General features: G+C 47.4%; 1 protein-coding gene across 1 annotated transcript in view; it reads left to right on the top strand.

Annotated features, from left to right (window-relative positions):
* Nucleotides 1-2,744: 2,744 nt before the first annotated feature.
* The window catches only part of CRB2 (crumbs cell polarity complex component 2), a 63,726-nt gene continuing 44,579 nt past the window's right edge, over nucleotides 2,745-21,891 (top strand). Inside the window, exons 1-2 of the mRNA XM_081179637.1 lie at nucleotides 2,745-3,330; nucleotides 20,938-21,630. Of these exons, the coding sequence (XP_081035763.1) occupies nucleotides 3,273-3,330; nucleotides 20,938-21,630 (751 nt within the window). The 5' untranslated portion in view covers nucleotides 2,745-3,272. The remainder of the gene's footprint in view (nucleotides 3,331-20,937; nucleotides 21,631-21,891) is intronic.

The following is a 21,891-nucleotide window of genomic DNA, read 5'->3' as shown; positions in this document are numbered from 1 at the left end:
CTTGATTTCCAGACCCTTGATCATCTTGGTCACCCTCCTCTGCACACATTCCAACTTCTTAAACCGTGGTGCCCAAAACTGGACAAAGGACTCCAAATTCGGTCTGACCAACACAGACTCTTGACCTGTGTTGGTGCAGCAGAACTTTATATTTACCCTTTTTGAAATTCATTTTGTTAGTTTGGGCCCAACACTCCAATCTGTTGGTTATCTTGAATCCTAATTATGTCTTTTGGGCATTAGCTACTCTTCCCAGTTTGGTGTCACCTGCAAATTTGATGACCGTCTCCTTAATTCCTTCACCCGTTGTTTATAAAGACGTTGAATAACGATGGGCCCAGGACAGAACCCTGCCAAGCCCCACAGAATCACAGATTTGCAATGCAGGACTTTCACCCAACATGGGACTCACACCCATGACCTTTGTCCCTTTTTTCAGGATGATGAGGAACCATTAATGAGCACTCTTTGAGTTCAGTCAGTCAACCAGTTACAAATCCACCTAACAGTTACCTGGTCCAGCACACATTTTACCACCCCCGCATAAATATCATGGAAGACTTTGTCAAAAGCCTTGCTGCAATCCAGATACAGTGGTACCTCGGGTTAAGTACTTAATTCGTTCCGGAGGTCTGTTCTTAACCTGGAACTGTTCTTTTTTTTTTATAAGATATTTATTAAGAGTTTTAAACAATTTAAACAATACAACAAACTTCCCGTTCACAATCCCAAAAGAAAAAAACAACACCATAAGCCAAAAAAAGACAAAAGAAAAAACATATAGACATAAAAAGACATGAAAAAGAAAATAATTCAATTTGTTAAATATTATTTCCATAACCCTCTTTCATGACTCCCTCACGTCTCCCCTTTCTGTATTCCTGGTTACAAAATCATGTTCAGCAATACTTCACCTTCTCTCAAAATTTGTTTTAGATTATACATTTCAACTATTTATGTCTCCAATTTTACCCTTTGTTATCAAGTATTTAAATATTTAAGCTTGACATAATATTATTCAAATTTCATCTTTGTTCTTATAATTCAGTTATTTTCATACTCCTTTCCGCTAGGTTACTAATGCCATATTGTCTTTATATCCTGCATCATTCTAACATTCATACAATTTACAATACTTTTGCAAATAATCCTTTAATTTCTTCCAGTCCTCTTCCACTGTCTCTTCTCCCAGGTCTCGGATTCTGCCAGTCATTTCTGCCAGTTCCATATAGTCTATCAGTTGCATCTGCCATTCTTCCAGAGTGGGCAAATCTTGAGTCTTCCAGTACTTTGCGATGAGTATTCTTGCTGCTGTTGTCGCATACATAAAAAAAGTTCGGTCCTTCTTTGGCACCATTTGGCTGACAATGCCCAAAAGGAAGGCCTCTGGTTTCTTAAGGAAGGTATATTTGAATACCTTTTTTAGCTCGTTATAGATCATTTCCCAGAAAGCCTTAACCTTTGGGCACGTCCACCAAATAACCTGGAACTGTTCTTAACCTGAAGCACCACTTTAGCTAATGGGGCCTCCTGCTGCCGCCGTGCCGCCAGAGCACGCTTTCTGTTCTCATCCTGAAGCAAAGTTCTTAACCTGAAGCACTATCTCTGGGTTAGCGGAGTCTGTAACCTGAAGCGTCTGTAAGCTGAAGCGTATGTAACCTGAGGTACCACTGTACACTATGTCCACAGCATTTCTGTTCTCATCCTGAAGCAAAGTTCTTAACCTGAAGCACTATTTCTGGGTTAGCGGAGTCTGTAACCTGAAGCGTCTGTAAGCTGAAGCGTATGTAACCTGAGGTACCACTGTACACTATGTCCACAGCATTTCTGTTCTCATCCTGAAGCAAAGTTCTTAACCTGAAGCACTATTTCTGGGTTAGCGGAGTCTGTAACCTGAAGCGTATGTAAGCTGAAGCATATGTAACCTGAGGTACAAATCAAGGAACGAATGGCCGCATGGGAGAAGTTGTGGAATGTGGACATGTTTACAACATGTTATACATTGAAGGAAAACTACATGAAAATGATGTACAGGTGGTATTTAACTCCTAGTAGATTGGCAAAAATGTATAAATCAAAACCAAATACATGCTGGAAATGTAAAGAAAAAGAAGGTACTTTCTACCATATGTGATAGTGTTGTAAAAGAGTAAAAGTTTTCTGAGAAATGATTTCTAACAAATTGAATAAGATGTTTAAGATCTTTTAACAAAAAACAGAAGCTTTTCTTTTAGGAATAGGAGGTAGTAAGATACCAAAAGATCTAAAAAAAAGATTGTTTATGTATGATGCAACTGCAGCCAGAATGGTTTTTGCCCAGAGATGGAAAGAAGATGTAGTACCAACTAAGGAAGAGTGGCTAATAAAATTCATTAATTATGCCGAAATGGCAAATTAATAGGTGTAATAAGAAACCAAGAAAAAGAAGAAATTATTAAAGATTGGGGAAAATTTGTGGAATATTTGAAATGTTCATGTGCTCATTAGCAGGACTAAGGTAAAACTAGCAGTTAAAACAGATTATTATGAGAAACTAAGGAAGAAGAAGAAGAAGAGTTTGGATTTGATATCCCGCCTTTCACTCCCTTTAAGGAGTCTCAAAGCGGCTAACATTCTCCTTTCCCTTCCTCCCCCACAACAAACACTCTGTGAGGAAGATGGAGTCCTATGGAAAATACAGTATGAAAATTAAAATTTAAAAGAAACCACAAAAGGGGGAAAGTCAAATATATGCATATGTGATTTGTGTTTTTGTTATTTGCATGTTTGTAATTTTTTTGAAAAATCGAAATAAAATGTGTATATATATAAAAGAAATAAGAAACGAAACTAGCAGACCATTGCGAGGCTGTACTCTTATTTGCCTGCATAGGCCTGGCGAAACAAAAAGTAATCAGAGCAGGCGTTTAAGATTTGGCTGATAAAAGGGCGCAGTCTCCCCTCTCCCCATCATCCTCTAAGGCCGTAGCGGAGGGCGCCTCCTTGCGCGCTGCTCTTTAGCAATGCCCAGCACATGACTCTCTCCTGCCGCTCCAGTCCATGTGATCCACTCTCCGTTTTCCCTTTGCTCCAGAGCAGGGTGGCGAGTGGACAGCGAGTCTGTCCAGCAGCCTGTTTGAAGCAAAGCATGGAGTCGGCAAGCGCCTCGGCATTCCGGAGCATGGCCACTTGAGCCTGGGATGCGCGGGGCGTCGGGGGAAAGCTTGACCAGGACCCATCCTTGAGGCTAACCTTCGCCTGGGGACCACAAGGCGCTCGCCGGCCAGCCGGCCATGGACTCCCGGCTGCTGCTGCTGCTGCTGCCCATCTCCCTCTCCCTCTGGTTTTGCGGTAAGTAGCTCTTGAGCCGGCGTCTCTCCCCCACTTTCACGGGACTGGCTCCGATTTTTTGCGCCTTCGGCGGAGTGCCGAATTCAGGAGCCGCAGTTTGCTTTAAGCCTCGGTGCAGAGAGCTCGTCTTCAAGAGCACGTGCGCGGGCTATTTTGAAGCTGCAGGCGGCGTAAAACAAACAGACAAACAAAAGCAAACAAACCCAACACTGTAATAATGTTTTCCCTTTGCTCTGGATGTGAAAGCAAGAGTTCGGCCACTTTATTCTTTTGCAAAGCTTTGTGTCCTGTAGAGCTGGCAGGTAGGGACAACGCTGTAAAGAAGAGCAGGGCGAGGAGGTTCCCTAGGTGGGCGTCATCCGCAGGTGGCTTCCCGCACAAAAGGCCCCGATTCTCGGCTTTCTAAGACGTGGTTCCCGTGAGGAATCTCTGTGTGCGATCGCGCCCACTTTTGCGGGGCAGCTGATGCCCCGCAAATGAACATAGTTTAGAGCGGGTGGCCAGAGAGAGAGAGAGAGAGGGTTGAGAACAAACCCAACTTCTTGGACTCCTTTGGAGAGTTGCAAGGTCATCTCAGAAATTTATCCCGTTTTTCAGAAGGGGGGACTGGGAACGTTCTCCTTTTCTTTGTCTGCCTCCCGGGGAGGCGGGTTAGGAGGCAAAGAGGAGCTACATCAGAACAGGGAAAGTCCGTGTTTGTTCACAGGAGCCTTCTCCTCTTCCTCGCTCTCCAACTTGAGGCTCCCAGCCTGAGCCGGGCTGCCCTTTCCTCAGTCCTGACCAACGCAGGAGCCGAAAGGAAATGTTTGCACCCAGTAATTCCCCTCTTTTTCTCCTGGACCGACTTCTTTGTCTGGCTCCTGGCATTCCGTTGGTTCCTGGGACGCAACCGGGCTGCTTTTGTGTCCAGTAACCATGGCTACAGAGAGAGCGTGTGAAGTAACGATGGGGGCTTTTGTGTGGCTGCAGAGAGCAGGCCCCATGGCGCGCGGGGCTACTCCTCGAGGAGCCAGAGTGCGGTTGTGGGGCGATCTTTCTTTGGGACAACAGCTTGGAGGAGGCTGTTCTTCCTTATCCTTTCTTGGTTTAGAGAGATCGCAAGGGCGGGCATGCCGCTTCAAAGCTGCTATCTGGCATTCAGGGAGCCCTGCTAACTGTATAAATCTCCAGACCAAGCCAACTAGCAGAGGGGGCTCTGCCAGCACGATTCACTGCTTGAAATTGTTCGTTCTTCCTTGAGAGGGAGAATTCCAAACCTTTCAACGACCCTGTAATTACATGTAGGCATTTGGCACAGCCCCCATTTCACAGAGCAGGAAAACTGAGACACCTGCAGGCCAAGTGAAAGGCTCATAGCTGCCGTGTGTCCAGGACCTGCTCTGGGCAATTGTAATATTGCAGGTCTAATTTTTCTACCCTGGTGAAAATGGAATGTATGAGCTGATTGATCTGCTCAAGCCAATACCTAAGGCCTGCCTCCTGTAACCATGGGTGAATATCAGACACAGGGCCTTTTCAGTAGTGGCTCCACAGCTGTAGAAATCCCTCCCAGCAGGACACCCAGCAGGCCCTTTCTCTTCCTATCTTTAGATGGGCTGTTAAGACTTTTTTACTTAAGCATTTTTTTTTTAATTTAAAAAAATGTTTTGCTTGCCTTGTGATATTTCCGTTACTGTGAAGTTTGATTAGAACAGCTATGTTATCAATTTGTTTTAAATGATTTGTGGCCTTTAAAAAGTAGTTGTGCACCAGTTTGTGTGTGTGTAGAGCAGCAGTTCACAAATGATATGAAATAAATTATTATTAATTACATTTGTATCCCACCTTTTCTTTAAGGAGCTGAAGGTGGCTTACATAGTTCTCCTCCCCTTTTTATCCTCACAACAACCCTGTGAGGTAGGTTGGGCTTGAGAGTAAGTGGTCACCCCGTGAGTTTAATGGCTGAGCGGGGATTTGAACCCCGATCTCTCAGAGCACACCCAACACTCTAGCTGCTACTCCATACGGTGTGTTGCCTGCCAATGTCAGCCAGCCTTGTTCAGTTAGCATGCTTGGTTTGAAGTTACCCCAAGCATGCTTCCATTGGGAGTGGGGGTTGGTGTGAGTGGGAAAGTGTTCTGATGTGTTGGTGTAGTAGCAGATCTCACCCTTGTGAGCTTCAGGGCAGAACCCCTGTGCAATGACATTAGAGCCCATCTCTTCCACTGGGTGCTTAGCCTCTGCCTACGGTGCCACTGAGGCAAATCTCAAATCTCCCACTTTTGAGTAGCAGATGCCTGGAAGTTTTTCAGATAGCCCCATCAGCATACCACTTGTGGGGAGTGGATGCTCTTGAGGATCATGGGGCAGAGTTCAGAGGGCAGAAGGGGGCAGTGAGGATGGATCTAGACACGTAATAATAATGATGATGATGATGATGATGATGTATTATTTATACCCTGCCCATCTGGATGAGTTTCCCCAGCCACTCTGGGCGGCTTCCAATCAAGTGTTAAAAACAATACAGCATTAAATATTTAAAACTTCCATAAACAGGGCTGCCTTCAGATGTCTGTTCAGAACACATCAGAGAAGCGTTTCAGCTAAACACGTTGTAAACCTTGTATGAGAAATCAGGTTGGCAAAAACAGAACTCCACAGCGCCCTCTGTGTCACAACAGATATAGAGTGCTTTTTCTTTGCCAGTGTAGCTGAGTCCTGAGTCGCAGGCAGAATTGCACCATTTAGTTTGCTCTTGACTATGCACTTGAGTGGGGGACTGGGAATCTCTGCCTTTTCCATTCAACCTAGAATGGAGGAGGAGGAGGAGGAGAAAAAGAATCGTGCTTCGTATCCTGGCTTGAGGCAAATCTGGCTCTGTCTGTCCTGGTGTCATGTAGACACCTGGAGGGCAGCTCAGACGTGTCCCAGCCATAGTGTTCCGTCCTCCTCTCTTAAGTGGCTGATTTGCCTGCCTTAGCTGCTGGCGTATTTAGATTGGATTTGGAATTAAGGCTTGAGAGCCAGCGAGCCTCACCAGAACACACAAGAACCCCCCCCCCCGCCTTGATCCCATTTCCCTGTTTGATATGTAGCAGCAGCAGCGAGATCAGAGGAGGTGGGAAGCATGAAGGTCACCCTTGAGGAGTGTTTACAAAGGGGGTATTCTGCAGGGTGAGCAGGGCTACAATGGGAAGTGGCAGATCAAAGAGCTTCTGGGGCAGGGGAGGCAAGACAGCCATAAAACCAGCATGGATTTATGGGCCTTGTATGGCCCTCCTCGAAACCTGATAATAGGAGCAGTTTCATCTCAGAGGCTGTATGAAAATGGTAGGTGGATAATAAGATGCACACCTGGCCAGTCCTCTATTCAGGGAACATCTGCTTCAAGCTGGACTTAATGGCACGGTGAATATTTAATGCATACATTTTGGCACCAGCAGCCCCTGCAGAGGCAAAAAAGAGCCTGAAATAGGCAGCTGTGTCTGCAGGTGCTTCCGGGCAAGAGGGTTTTTCAGGTGGGGTGGGGGTGAAGTCAACCATTTGTCAGGGGAGCAGTTCATATGTACCCTGACACCTGCAAACCGCGTCAGGGACACTTCATAGTCCATGCAAGTTCTGTAGGTGGCTGAGTCATTGAGTTCACATGTGCAAACAAACATAGGCTGTCTTGCACCTCTCATTCTATCTTTCCTGTCACAATGCTTCTGTCTTATCAGTGAGTCACACAACTGGAGAAGAGTGCACATTTTTAAAGGGAAACTCAAGGATTAACGCCAGCCTCCTCCTCCACATTGAAGGGGAACTTTACCATTTGGTATTGGTTTCACTAACCTGACATGTACAGTGGTACCTCGGGTTACAGGCGCTTCAGGTTACAGACGCTTCAGGTTACAGACTCTGCTAACTCAGAAATAGTACCTCGGGTTAAGAACTTTGCTTCAGGATGAGAACAGAAATCACGCAGCGGCAACAGGAGGCCCCATTAGCTAAAGTGGTGCTTCAGATTAAGAACAGTTTCAAGTTAAGAACAGACCTCCGGAACGAATTATGTTCTTAACCCGAGGTACCACTGTAGTTGGGAGCAATTACCAAAGTATGTATCATGTACTGTACCCACCATTGCAGTCTGTTTTAATGTACCCCCACTCTCCTGACTCCAGTGAGATTTTCACTGCTTTTTTGTGGTTATGACCTGTGGCTTGCTTGAGGAACCAAACGGACATTGTGTCTTCCTGGAACATCCCCAACTCAAAAGCCATGCATCTCCTTCTCGTAAGTGTGGAGCAAACATGTGGCCGCTCCTCAGTGATGGATAGTTTGCATTCACTGCTCTTGTTCTAGGACTAAGCCCTGGAATTGCATTAATACCCTGATTCAAACCGAATCCTAGAAAATAAAATTAAACATATTGTGCTGCACGCATGGGACAGGAAAGGGGAGGAAGGTCTGTCTGTCTGTATTTAGAAAGTTTCTTACCTGTCCTTCATCAGAAGGTTAGAGGGTGGGTTACAATTGTACAGTGTGCAGTTATAAAAAGAGTTAAAACCAAATGGAACAGAACAGTAGAAATTCTGTAAAAGAGGCAGGTCCCATATAATAAAATAGAAACCTTCTGTCAACGGCCAGGGTAAAGAGATGTGTCTCCAGCATAAAGCAAAACCTATAAAACACACCTCTGTGGGGAGGGAGTTCCCCAGTTAGGAGCTTTGATGAACATGTCTCCTTCCCTGACCATTTGGGTCTGAATTGAAGGAATGTGGTAGAACATGCCTCCTCCTCCTTCCTGATCCAGCTTTAAGTCACTTCCTCACTCTGCCCTGGCACCTGTTCTTGAGTGCAGATGACACCAAGAGAGGGATAGAAAAGGGCTAAGCGTGCCAACTGCCCAGGGTGAATCCAAGTGAAGCAGGTCAAGGAGGCACCATGTCCAGCTGCAAATGAAGTCACTCTCACTGATCACACGGTTGCCAAAATCCATACACTCTTCCACAGAAGCGCTTCCCCCTCCTGTCTACTGATCCTTTGCCTGAGTAAATTTTATTACTAATTATTTATTAGCTTTATAATTATTTACTTATTATGTATGTAAAAATGAACATAAAACAGACCAACAAAGGCAGAACGTAGAGGCTCAAGTCATTGCTTAGGTTGGCTTACAAGCAATATCAAGGAGTGGTATTCTCTTTTAATATTTGTTTTTCTTCCCTGCCCTGAATTCACCTGCATCACTTCTGTACATTTAATGTCACTGGGGCACTGAAAGGCTGTTACGCTTCAAGACTGATGTCCAAGACTATACACAAGTCCATTGCAATCTGCTCTCACACTCTCCCGTGGTCATTATTACTCCTTGGTGAAGCACCAGTGTGGGAAATGACTGGTGCTGAGGTTGTTAAACTGAAGCAAGGTGCTTGGGGGTGGGGGGTGGGGAGCTGTATCTGAGCTGTTCAGCTCCTGGTCCCCTTCCTTCCTTCCTTCCTTCCTTCCTGGGAGTCATCCAGAGAGAATGCCCTTCTGCTAATCTCTTCTGCTGACCAGGGGAGGAAGAGGGCAGCAGAGGTCACCCAGGATTTACTAATATAAGCACATGCCTTTCAATTGCCATGGAAACATAACTCTTTCCATCGCACCTTCAAAGCTGCCCTCTGAGTTCTTGTTTAACTCTTGTGTCTTCTGGAGACCAAGGTGCCTCTCCCTGCCTTTTATGCTGTTGACACTAAAGGCTGAGTGTTTGGCAAGTCAGCAAGCACCTGAGGCCACCTGCCTGCCAAGGATTTGTCCTTTTCAAACCAGTGCTAAAACCAAACCAAATTCTGCATTTATATATGTACTCATGCAAGGAATGTCATACACAGGCCTGGTTCTATCATTAGGCAGAGTGAGGCAACTGCCTCAGGTGGCAAATGAGAAGGGACATGGAGCAGCAGTGAGGTGCTGAAAGCGGAGCTTCATGTGCCCTGTAGCCTGCTCTTGCTAAGCTAGCCTGTTGCCCTCAATTTTCAGCAGACCAGGGCAACATACGAAGAGCCCTGCTGGATCAGACACATTGTTCTCAAAGTGTCCAGACAGATGTTCATGGGAAACCTTCATTTGGGACCTGAGTGTAGCAGCACTTCTCCCACTTGTCATTTTCAGCAACTGGTATACAGAGGCATACTCCCTCTCACAGTGAAGGCAGAGCATAGCCATTGTGACTAACAGCCACTCGTGGCCTTATTCTCCATGAATTTATCTATGCTTCATGTAAAGCCATTCGTATTGGTGGCCACCACTGTCTCATCCCATGGTTCAAAAACAGGCTGTACAAAGAAGGTCTTCCTTTCGCCTGTCACATTTCCAGCTTTGAAGTAAGATTGAGTTGCCAGTTGAGTTGGCTTCTATATGTGGAATGGAGGCAGGTGGGTGGGTGGGGGAGATGCCATTTTGTTATTTGCCTCAGGTAGCAAAAAGTATTGGGTCAGCCCTGAGTTTTGAACCCCAGATCCAGGACTTGGCTTGAACCAGGATTCATCAGAGCTGGACCCATTATGAAGTGACAAGAAAAATGAGATATAGTGGACGCTCGGGTTGCGAACGTGATCCATGCGGGATGTACGTTTGCAACCCACAGCGTTCGCAACCTGCAGCGGCACGTCTGCGCATGCGCGGCTGCGATTCAGCACTTCTGCGCATGCGCAAAGTGCGTAAAGTGTGATTTAGCGCTTCTGTGCATGCGCGACCCCCAAAACCTGCAATAAACCCATTCCGGTACTTCCAGGTTTCGGCGGGTCTGTAACGCAAGAAAACACAACCTGAAGTGTCTGTAACCCAAGGTATGACTGTATTGATAAATTAGGTTTACTTGTATGCTGCTTTTCCACAATGAGCTGTGCCCACAGTGGCTTGCAGCAAACATACAAAGCATCAAAATTCACTAAATTTCAATAAACTCAAAAATGACAAAAACCAACAATTTAACAAACACAGAATAAATTCAGTATTACAAAAAAAGGGAAAGGAAAGGAGGAATCTAGGTTTAAGTACATAGAGAAGTATAATAAGTGTTAACTGGCAATAATGTTTCTGGTACTGGTCTTGCTGTACTCCAAAGATCCTGTCTTAAATGCAGTTCAGACGGGAGAAGTCCTCTCACCAGGCTAGATTACATACTGCTGACTCACATAGCTTACTCCAAAGGAGGCTGGTCGTGGCAAAAGGCAAATGTTGGGGTGGGCAAAGGTGGTCCTTCTGTTCCATCAGAGTGAGGGCAGTTAGAGGAGTCCATAGAAGAGACAGGGGAGAAATTTGATTCAATTTACTCTTATAGGGAAACCTGATCTAATTTGTGCTTTCTGAAACAATACACAAGGTGAAACACAGCTACCCTTCAAAATTCACACTTCTCCAAACACTGCAATGTCCAGCCAAGTTGTAAAACACACCTACACCCATATGCTAGAGTAATGTGTGCCTAAAAGTACATAAACTAAATAAAATCACATTCAAAAATGCATTATATTAGGCCAAATTACAAACAAATATGTATTGGAAGCGGGTGGTGCTGGGTTAAACCACAGAGCCTAGGACTTGCCGATCAGAAGGTCGGCGGTTCGAATCCCCGCGACGGGGTGAGCTCCCGTTGCTCGGTCCCTGCTCCTGCCAACCTAGCAGTTCGAAAGCACGTCAAAGTGCAAGTAGATAAATAGGTACCGCTCCAGCAGGAAAGTAAACGGCGTTTCTGTGTGCTGCTCTGGTTCGCCAGAAGCGGCTTATTCATGCTGGCCACATGACCCGGAAGCTGTACGCCGGCTCCCTTGGCCAATAAAGCGAGATGAGCGCCGCAACCCCAGAGTCAGCCACAACTGGACCTAATGGTCAGGGGTCCCTTTACCTTTATGTATCTATTAGGAGAAAGTAGCACTAAAATGCTGATGAATTTTCATTTGTGATTGTTTTTTTAAATCACAAATAGATGTGGAGTACTAAAACTGAGAGATTTGCTCATCCCTATTCTACAGGCGCTTCTGAATGGCTGCCTGGAGCTCTGAGGTCATCATGCCTACCATGTGGTCCCTGAGAGACTGTGCAGCAAATAAGCCATTTAAGGTTTTATTTCTTTTAATAGTGCTGCATCAGCAGAGCATTGGGGAAACAATGGCTGTGAACAGGCATGAAAGCATGATGCTCCCTTCAGAGAAACTTGTTTGCTCTCTTCCACCACTGTGGCATCTTTGACACTGAAAATCAAACCTCTTAGAAATCTGGCGTCGAGCTAGGTGAAAGAGTTTCCGTTTGAAGCTTGGCATTCCTGAATTTTATCTAGCAGCAATACCAAAAAATGTGCTTGTATTCACTTTTCTCAGTGAAATAGTGTTGTTGTCTCCCACAACCCCTGCTGCACCTGGGGGTGGAAGAGGAATTGTGTGGAGTGGCGGGACTTGACAGAGCTGTTCCACCTGGCCTTTGGCCAAGGCACAGTCTGACCCCCTCCTTCAGTAATCCCCAAAGAACTCTAGCCCAGTGTTTCCCAACCTTTTTTGGGCAAAGGCACACTTGTTTGATGAAAAAAATCTCGAGGCACACCACCATTACAGCCCCGTGACGTCAGCGCGCAGCGTCACGCCGGGAGGGACGCACGAAAGTGTAAGTTTCAATTTTTTCCCCTCCCCCTTGCCGGGGAACCTCCAAGCTTTGGGGGTGGGGGGGGAGGAGGCAGCAAAGCGAGGGACTGAGGGACTCCTCCAACGACAAGGGTTGGGGAAGAAGAGAAAGGGCTATTCCGCTCCAGTCCTTTCTGAAGGAGCTGAGGGTGGGGGTCCTCCGGCGCCTTCGGCGAAACGGCGCCGGCCCAGAGCGCTTCTAGGAGGCTGCCTTTGCGCGCGACGTAAAGCCCTCTTTCCCTCCCTCCAGCCCCGTGTCACCTGTGGAAAAGGGGGCTGGATCCAGTGACGCAACTCGGAAAACTGTTAGGGAAGCCAGAGCAGGAAAGTGAGTGGGGGGCGGCGCCGCCGCTTTAACCCACGTTTCCTTTTTGAAAGAGAAACTTAAGACTAGATGACCCTTGGGACCCCTGCCAACTCTACAGTTCTATGGCCCTTTGTGGAGGGGGGGCAGCACCTGGAAAGACGGGCTAGGGGATAATTGGGGCGGCCGCCTTAGGCACACCAGAAGCGAAGCACGTCCTGAGCTACAAAAACAAACCCAATTCCTGCCTCGTTTTTTGCAGTTTCTGCAAAGCGAGGGAGTCTCCCCCGCCTCCATTCCTCGGTGCCTCCTCCTCCCCCTGCTCCCCACTACGGGTCTCCCCTGCACTTGGCCAGGCCGCCTCGCCCTCCTTCCTTTCCCAGAGCAGCGGCTCAGAGCGCCTCCTTGCACCGCAGGTACACTCCGTGGGGAGGGGAGGGAGCGGAAGCCCAGACCAGCCCCCAACCCGCTTAGTCCGACCCCTCAAACCTTCCCAAAATAAGAACTCTGCGTTCTACAACGTCACCCCCAGCGGGGCCCCCTTTATTCCCGGTGAGAGGGGGGCGGCGGAGGGAAAAAGCTGCTTCCCACACTTACCCGCCGCCATCTTGACTTCCCGCAATGAGCCGGATGCGGCGCCTAAGCTCCCTGCCGTCGCTTCTCCGCCTCCTCTACTTTGCACAAGGCTTCAGGGTCGCCGGCCGATTCATCCATCGGCCGCTCTTTCAAGCCCACTCGGAGGAGGAATGAGTCGAAAGAGCCAGAGACGCAGCCGCAGAGGCCACCAGGCTGGCAAGCAGAGCGCCGAGAGCGAGGAAGCTGATGCAACGCGGAGGCAGACCCCGGCTGGCGTGTGTTAGAGCAGTGTTTCCCAACCTTTTTTGGACTCACCCGCCTCCCTCCAGGCAACATCTCGCGGCACACTAGTGTGCCGCGGAACACCGGTTGGGAAACACTGCTCTAGCCCAATGGTTGCCACTAATTTTATTCTGAATTGATTTTAGAATGTATTTTAATTAATTAACTGTGATTTTATGTAAACTGTGCTATTTTTACTGTTGTCAGCCTCTCTGAGCCCTGCTTTGGCTAGGGAGGACGGGATATAAATAAAATTCTATTATTTATTATTATTATTAATGAGGCTCTATGGAGATGTATCTGATGAAGCCTGTTTAGTAGGTCCCTGGTTGTTTTCTCCTGCTCTGGAGGGCAGGATCCGAGCAAATGGATTCTTGTTACAAGGAAGGAGATTCCAACTAACCATCAGGAAGAACTTTCTGAGAGTAAGAGCTGTTTGACAGTGGAAGAGACTCCTTCAGGAGGGGGTGGACTCTCCTTCCTTGGAGCTTATTATTATTATTACAGTGGTACCTCGGGTTAAGTACTTAATTCTTTCCGGAGGTCTGTTCTTAGCCTGAAGCTGTTCTTAACCTGAAGCACCACTTTAGCTAATGGGGCCTTCTTGCTGCCGCTGCGCCGTCGGAGCATGATTTCTGTTCTCATCCTGAAGCAAAGTTCTTAACCTGAAGCACTATTTCTGGGTTAGCGGAGTCTATAAAGCATATGTAACCTGAGGCGTATGTAACCCGAGGTACCACTGTATTATTATTATTATTATTATTATTATTATTATTATTATTATTATTATTATTATTAAATTTTATACCCCGCCCTCCCCAGCCAAGACCAGGTTCAGGGCGGCTAACACTGGTTTAAAACAATTGATTGAAATACAACTTAAAACAAAAACAAGATTAAAATACAACATTAAAATGCAGCCTCATTTTAAGCAGAGGCTGGATAGTCAACTGTCATCTATGATTTAGTTTTGTTCCTGCACTGCAGAGGGTTGAACTATATGACCCACAGGGTAGCCTTTCCAGCTCTGCATTTCTATGGTTCTGTGATTGTGTGGTTGCAGTGGAGATCATTTCTGATCAGAGTGAAAGGATGAGGTTGACAAACTGAGAGTCACTGAGCTAGTTGCAGACCTGGGCAAATCACGCAGCCTTCCTTTATAGCCTTCCTTTCTTTGCTTGGTCCTCTTTCCAAGTGTGATAGAAACCTTTGCCATTCTGGCCTCAGCAGAAGATGCAGAAACTGATAACCCCAATACTTGCAGCTTCCCCGCTGGAATTTTAAGTGGGGGGTTGGGTCATCAAGGAGGGGGCTTATCAGCAGAGCTGTCTGGTAGAGTATGAAGGAGCAAGTATGGTGTGCATGGCTAATGTTAGAGTGACATTTAAGGTACCAGTTGGACACGGGGGGTCGGAGCCACTGCAGAGCCCTGTGACCTCAGAGGAGGGTGCTTGGGAGAATTTAGTTTCCCCCCAGATTCTTAATCATGAACATAGCTTGTCTTGGGTATAAAGGGCATTTGGAGGGAAATCAAACTGACATCCACCAGTAGTGGATGCAATCTAACTGGTTGTCTTTCTGTCCACCTGACTCCCCCTCCCTCTCAATAAACTCCTGCATGCGACAGTATCTTGTCCCCAATTCCAAACGCACAAACGCACATACACACACACACATATATATGAACATCTCTCTGGTGGATCCCCAGCTTTAGCCAAGCACCTACTACAGCAGGCAGGCTGGGTGTGGGATGGGGAGGCAGATTTCATGGTACAAGAAAATGATAGCCATTAGCAGCTTAACTCCCAAGGCAAACAGAGGCTTGGTGATATCCATTGCAACTTCAAATGAATAGTTGATGTTCATCATGACCTCAGCACAGGGAAGAGAAGCTCTCTCTCTCTCTCTCTCTCTCTCTCTCTCTCTCTCTCACACACACACACACACACACACACACACACACAAACACCCCACCCCATTCCACTTCCTTTAAACTGCAATCTCAATCTTGATCACCCCACATGGCTGTTTATATTTTAAAGGAAAGCAGAAAAACACTTGTTAAATTAATTACATATTTAAATACCATCCAGTTTAGCCCCAGTGCCTTATTTTTTCAGCATGACTTTTTTGATGCTGTCCTATGACATTTGTCTGTGGACTTCTGCTGCTTTTTGCTCTGATTTTTTTCTCATTAATTTTAGTCCTCATGTAGTGCTTCCCTTAATTATAACTATTGTTTTGAACTTTTTTTCTTTGTGCCCTGAGAAGGACTGAAAAATAAATCAAAACAGTACACATCCCCCTTGAGTCTGTTGCCTCGCAAAATGGTCTCGTAGAAGCATAGAAAGGATCTCAAAGGTCTTCTTGTCCATGGTTTGAATCTGTCAGTTTAGGTTTCTTTCAGTTCCTCATTTCCCCACATTTCCACATTCAGTTTACCACATTTCCAGATCAGTTTATAAATGTTTCTTTAAAGTTCTCCCCAAAATTTGTCAGCGTTTAAGTGTTACCTGCCTTTGAATGTACACATTTCTGCATGCAATTTTCCTAACAAACATATTGTTGCCAGCAGTTTCCGATAATGCCTTTCTGTATGTTAGTCTCAGAAATATTACACATGTTTTATGCACACTTAGCTGTAACATTTTTCTGGATGGAGAACTGCACCACAACATTCAGAGAAATGCAAAATTTCTAGGAATACCTGTGTTTTATGTTGCATATTGTTTTGGGAAATGTAAATCAGATAGATATGCATTAGGAGGTGAGAATTCCCCCCCCCCCATCCATGCATAACCTTGTCTGACCCCCTCTTCTGCTTCCCGGCTCAGTGCACTGAGAGCATCCTTAACAGAGTCCGTTGAGCTTCTGAAGGGTCTCCTCCTGTCTAGCCAAAAAGCTCCTTTGCAGCTTCTGCCCATTTACTCTCACACTGCCCCCCCAGAGCAACAAAAAATGAACCCTCTTCATCTCCTCTCTGCCACGCATCCCTTTAATCTTCTCTTCTGCAGGCTAAGCTCTTTCAAGGCAGCTGCGGCCAATTTCACACCATACAGGACAACACTCTAAACAGTCATATGGCTCCCCCCAAAGAATTATGGGAACTGTAGTTAGGAGTTGCTTGCACTCCCTCTCAGAGCTACAATTTTCAGAGTGGTTTAGCAATCAATCAGTCCCTCTTCATGGGAAACTCTGAGATTCAGTCAGCATCAGACTGAAAGTTTGTGTTAACATTAAAGGGGGAAATTATCACATCTTACACAGAATCCCATGTCAAAGCAATTTACTTAGCAAGACCTCTGTAAATGTGATGTCCAGACTCGCCCCCCAGGTGGGAAAAGGAGGGGTGGGAGAGAAGTGTTCCGCTTATGCTCTTTAACTGTGGCTGGCTTTGAAGTTTATCCTAATCCATTCTCCCTTCTCAAATGTGCATGGCATTCGCTCTGGCAGAAGGTAGTGGGATCCTCCAGTGCTGTTTTCTCATAAAAACATAGAGCAAGAGGTCAAGGTGTTGGCGTTCCTTGTAGACCAATGATTGCAGCATCTGTGCAAGGCAGTCGTCGCTTTTCAGCAGCTAGACATTGGGCATTATAGACTGATATATCTTTTCAGTTGTTATAAAATGTGGCGATGTTTTAATTATTATTTTTGTCAACTTAGATGTTGTATAGTGTTCCTGGATTCCTTGGGAGGAAGAGACAGGGGAAACAAAATCAAACAAATAACAATAATTTAAAGAAAACCAGACATTCCTGCAGTCCCAACACATTTTAAAAAATATTTTATGTGTTTGCCTTTATAATATATCCCAGGGAGTTTCCCAATTGAGAATTACAGTAAAATACAATTGCACAATTAAAATTCTACAGGAGAACAGAATTAAAAGCTCTTTCCAAATTTATCACATATTTTAAACCAGACGCTGGAGTTGATCACTCATCTACAGTATTGATAATTTGGTCTCATTCCCCATCTGATGTGTGAAAAAAATAACCTGACACACACCTTTCAGTGGCAGAAGAGCATCATTCGCTTTGCGAAAGGTCCCAGGTTCCACCCTCAGCCTCCCCCAGTAGGACCACTTCCTGAAACCCTGGAGCGCTGCTGCCAGTCCCTGTAGGTCATAGAGAAGTAGGCTCCTTTCCTGCTGCCACCCGTTCAATTTCTGAGAGGGACCAGCAGAAACAAATCCTGTGCAGATTGATGCAGCAGAAGGTGGCCACACATCACATCCCTAATGCAGCAGACTTCCCATCTCTGAGCCGTTTAAGGAGCAGCGGCTAATTGTGGCATTGTGCCAATTATGCATGGTACGTATTCATGGCACTCATTAATAAAATAACAGCCTGAGCCCATAGGCCAGACCACTTCAAAGGCTGAAAGCAGAGTTTATGGAAAAGGGTGAGTTCTCGGATGCAAACGTCTCATTTCAAGAACAAAGCAGGGCATTTATGATGTGACTTTATTCATTGTGTTTTGTTTATGTATTTCCCATGGTCCCTGACAGTCCTCAGTGCTGCTTCCCAAGAGAGAGGCGTGTATGTACATGGCTGTGCAACTGACTTTGGATTTGCAGGGTGCTGTGTGCCTAATGTAGAGACAAATGAAGAAGGTCTTCTCACAGGCCCTGGATGTGATCTTTGGTGATGGTTGTGGTTCTGCTCCCTGCATGGTTTCTGCAGGGTTATTGCTTGTAGGGGTCTGCCTTGAGTCACACTGCCCAGACCTTAAACAGTACATCTTGTACCCTGTTCTGGCCAGAGCGAAACAAAACAAGATCCAGTCCAGGACTCAGCCTGCAACCTCTTTAACAGCACCAGAATGTGTGAACAAATAGTGCAGTTTCTCTCAGCATTTGCACAATGCAGGGGTGAATTTTAGCAGAGGCATTGAACCTGTTCGTAGCAGCAGCAGCAGCACCTAAAGCTGTGGAAAGCATACTTTTCCTACCCAATGAATAATCACAATCAGACCTGATATCTGGGATTAGGGCTTGCAACTAAGAAGATGTGAAGTGGGGGGGGGGCAGAGGTGAAGCAACCTGCTCTGGTACCTGGAGCAGCGGTCATCCCAGGGGCGTGGCGCGTGGCCCGAGGGCGTGGCGTACCGCCCATGTGGGGTGTGGCGCACCTCAGGGGGTGCCGCCGATTGGGGTCGGCATTTTTTCACCACACCCCTTTGGAAGGGTGGACGGTCCCCCGTCCCCCCTTGGACTGCCCCGGGGGGAGGAGAGAAGCACCCCTCTGCTTTAGGAAGGTGAATCTGTGCTCTGACTGGTACCAGACTTTGATTTGCTGGCTAGTCCCACTGCCTCTCCCTTCCTGAACCATCCTGGTTGCTGGAGGAGCAGTTATGCATCGCCAAAGAGAGAAAATGTAGCATCGGAAAGGCAGATTAGCCCATGCAGTTTTAGAAAGAACAACGTGATTTTGACAGAAATGCAATACATCTCGCCCTAGTGGGGAGGACTGTGACCAGGCAAGCTGTGGGCCTGTTCAGTCTGCTGAGGCTCACCATTGATGGGCAGCTGCAGGCAGGCCTGACTCAAGACAGTTTGGCACCTGAGCAAACCATAAAGTGGTGTCCCCCTCCACACCAGGGAGGAAGGGGTGAGTGAAAATCTACATCAGGGAAAAGGGGGGGAGGATAAAGATCTACATCAGGATCTGCTGCCCTTGTGCACCTGCTGCCTGAGGCGGTTGCTTCACCTTTCCTCATGGGTGAGCTGGCCCTGATCTCTAGGGCTCTAGGTCTTCAAACTGGGCTTGGAGTGGGCAGTCCTTCAAACAGAGAGCCGCCTTCTGTCAGGTGCCCGTGGCCACCTGCATCCAGGTAATGCCACTACAGGCCTTTCTGGCTCCAGCCTTCACCCAGCAGGAGGTGTAGCTCAGCACCTGCTTGCCCACCTGTAGCTGGGGGGTCCTTTGCAGGCGCACCCCATCCAGCTATGTCTGCCGTGGCAGCAGCAGCCAGTGCCTTTTGGGGGCAGGCCTGTTCGAAGCGCTTCCTGGCTGCTCATTAAGAGAGGCTTGCCTGCGCTTCCCACTCTTAATTGCCACAGCGGATTCCAGGCATGTTCCGTCATTCCTGTTTTTTCTGCCTGAGCGGGAATTCAAGAATAAAAGGGCTGATGAAAAGGGTGCGCTGGGCTGTGTGGAGCGCAGCACATTCCCCAGCGTCACATGGAGCTGGGCTGGCGGGGGCGGAGGGATGGAACGGAAGCCTGCATCCTGGAAACCCCACCCCCACCCCCGGGGTGAAAGGTAGCTCATGGAGGAATGTGGCTTGAAAACAGGCAGGAATGGGGGGGGGGTTGCGCGCGTGCATGAAAGGCTAAGCATATGCACAGGCAACCAGGAGGGTGGCACACTTGCCACACAGTTGACTATGTAGACCATCTTTGGGGTGACGTAGAAGTGTCAGCAGGGCAGACAAAGGGAGCCCTTCAGCTCCTCCTCTCAAGAGAAGGGGCAGTGAGGGTTTGCAAAGCCCCCAACAATGAACGAAGACAGTTTAAAATGTTCACGAACATCCTCTCCAGTGAAAGACACTAGCATCCCACCGCCTCCCCCACTTTTTGCCTGGTGGTGATCCTTTTACATTTTGCTGGATTAGGGTTGTCACTCTTTGCTTTTAGTAATGTTTTCAAAAAAATTGTTTTGAGATTTTTGTGTCGTATATTTATGGTTTTGCTTTCCTGGTTTTGTTGGATGTATAAGACATGCGGCTGGAAAACCACTTTGGTGATGGTAGGGAATGCTTAAAAAGTGTTATATAAGTTTATTAAATAAAAAAAAATCATTAAGGATCTGCTTACTATACCACCCACCCACAAATCCAACCTGGAAGCTAGCCCTCTCCTCCATGAATTAGTTTAATCCTCATTTAAAGCCATCCAAATTTGTGGCCATCGTTCCTCCTGTGGGAGAGAGTTCCACAGTTTAACTGCTGTGTGAAGAAGGACTTTTTTTATCTGTCCTGAATCATCCAACATTCAACTTCATTGGATGTCCACATGTTCTAGTGTTAGGAGAATGGGAGATAAACTTTTCCTTATCCTCCCTCCATGCAATGCATACTTTTATAAATTTCTATCTTGTCATCTCTTACCATTTTTCCAAACTAAAAAGTCCCAAACGATGCAACCTTCCTTCGTAGGAGGGCTGCTCCATTCTTTTGACCATTTTGGTTGCCCTTTTCTGAAGCTTCTCCAACTCAACAATATCCTTATTCAGGCGAGGTAATCAGAACTGTACAAAAGCAGCTCAAGTTAGCATACCCATTTCTGCCTCCTCCCTGTTTTGCCCTGGCAACAACCCTGTGAGGTAAGTTAGGTTGAGAGAGCATGACGGGCCCAAGGTCACCCAGTGAGTAGGGATTTGAACCTGGGTCTCCCAAGTACTAGTGAAACACTCTCACCTCTATGCCACACAAAGGTCAGAATCACACCCTTGTCTCTACAAGTGGCATGTGTAGCAAAAGGTTTATACCTCTCTCAAAAATACAAGTCATCGCATACAGGAATCCTCCTGGAATTTGCCATTTTGGTTTTGACCCTTTGACCCTTTTCTCTTGTCTTCTCCACATCTTTGACCTCACTCGCCTCTTCCCCCACAAGCCACTGCTACCAGCGCTGCCAATAATTGCAATGTAGGCATTTGCCCAAATGCTACTGGAGACAGCAAGGGACCAAGCTCTCGCTGCCCCAGCCCTTCCCTAGAAAATGCTCCCCACCAGGATTTGCAGCACATTTGCACACTGCGCCAACACCTGCTGTCCAGCTGCCTCACAGTTGCCTTTGCCTCCCCTCCCCGTCTCCAGGGCTTGTCTCCTCTGAGCTGGTCAGCATCTGCTCCTCATCTCCATGCAAGAATGGAGGCACTTGTAAAGACTTGGAAGATGGCTACAGGTGCCTCTGTCCCCAGAACCTCTCAGCCTATATGGGAAAAGACTGCGAGTACCTCTACGACGTGTGTGCCGGGCACCCCTGCCTACCTGAGTGGACCTGCCGCGGGACTCCTGGACACCTGAACTACACCTGCCATTGTCAGCCCGGCTTGGCAGGTCTCTCCTGCAGCAGCGAAGGCGAGGTGTGCAAGAGCAGCCCTTGCCTGCAGCCTCACTTGCAGTGTGTGGAGCTGCCTGGTGGGTATGGCTGCCAGTGCCCGAGCGGGGGCAGCTGCCAGCCTGGGCCTTCCCTTTGCTCCAGCCAGCCCTGCCGCAACAACGGCACCTGCGTGGAGAGTGCTGGGGAGTACAGCTGCCGGTGCCAACCTGGCCACAGCGGTGCCCACTGTGAGGAGGATGTGGGCGAGTGTGCCTCTAGCCCGTGCCAGAATGGGGCCATCTGCCTGGACAGGGCTAACGAGTACAGTTGTTTCTGTGTGCCTGGCTTCCAGGGCTACCGCTGCGAAATAGACATCAACGAGTGTGCCTCCCGGCCTTGCCAACACAACAGCACCTGCCTCAACCTGATGGACCACTATGCTTGCCAGTGCCTACCTGGCTACACAGGTACTACTTACAGCTCATGCTTTCCAGGTTGGGGGCTGTATTCCTTTGGGGCAACTGCAGGGGAAGGGGCACATGCCAAATGCAAAAGTGGGTGGGTCAACAGTAGCGCATTTTACCTTTGCGCAGGAGGATGCAACTCAAAGAGGCAGTGGGGCATGGCCAGTGAGGCTTATGGCCTTGGGAGGGTCCCAGAGGCCAGGCAGGGAAGCTTGGAGGGCCACATTCACTCCCCTATTCCTGAGGTTCCCCCAGCGCACTAAG

This window comes from Podarcis bocagei (assembly GCF_964188305.1).
Source record: "Podarcis bocagei genome assembly, chromosome: Z".
NCBI classification, from domain to species: domain Eukaryota; kingdom Metazoa; phylum Chordata; class Lepidosauria; order Squamata; family Lacertidae; genus Podarcis; species Podarcis bocagei.
The sequence above is the reverse complement of the archived record's forward strand: the minus strand, read 5'-3'. Positions and strand labels throughout refer to the sequence as shown.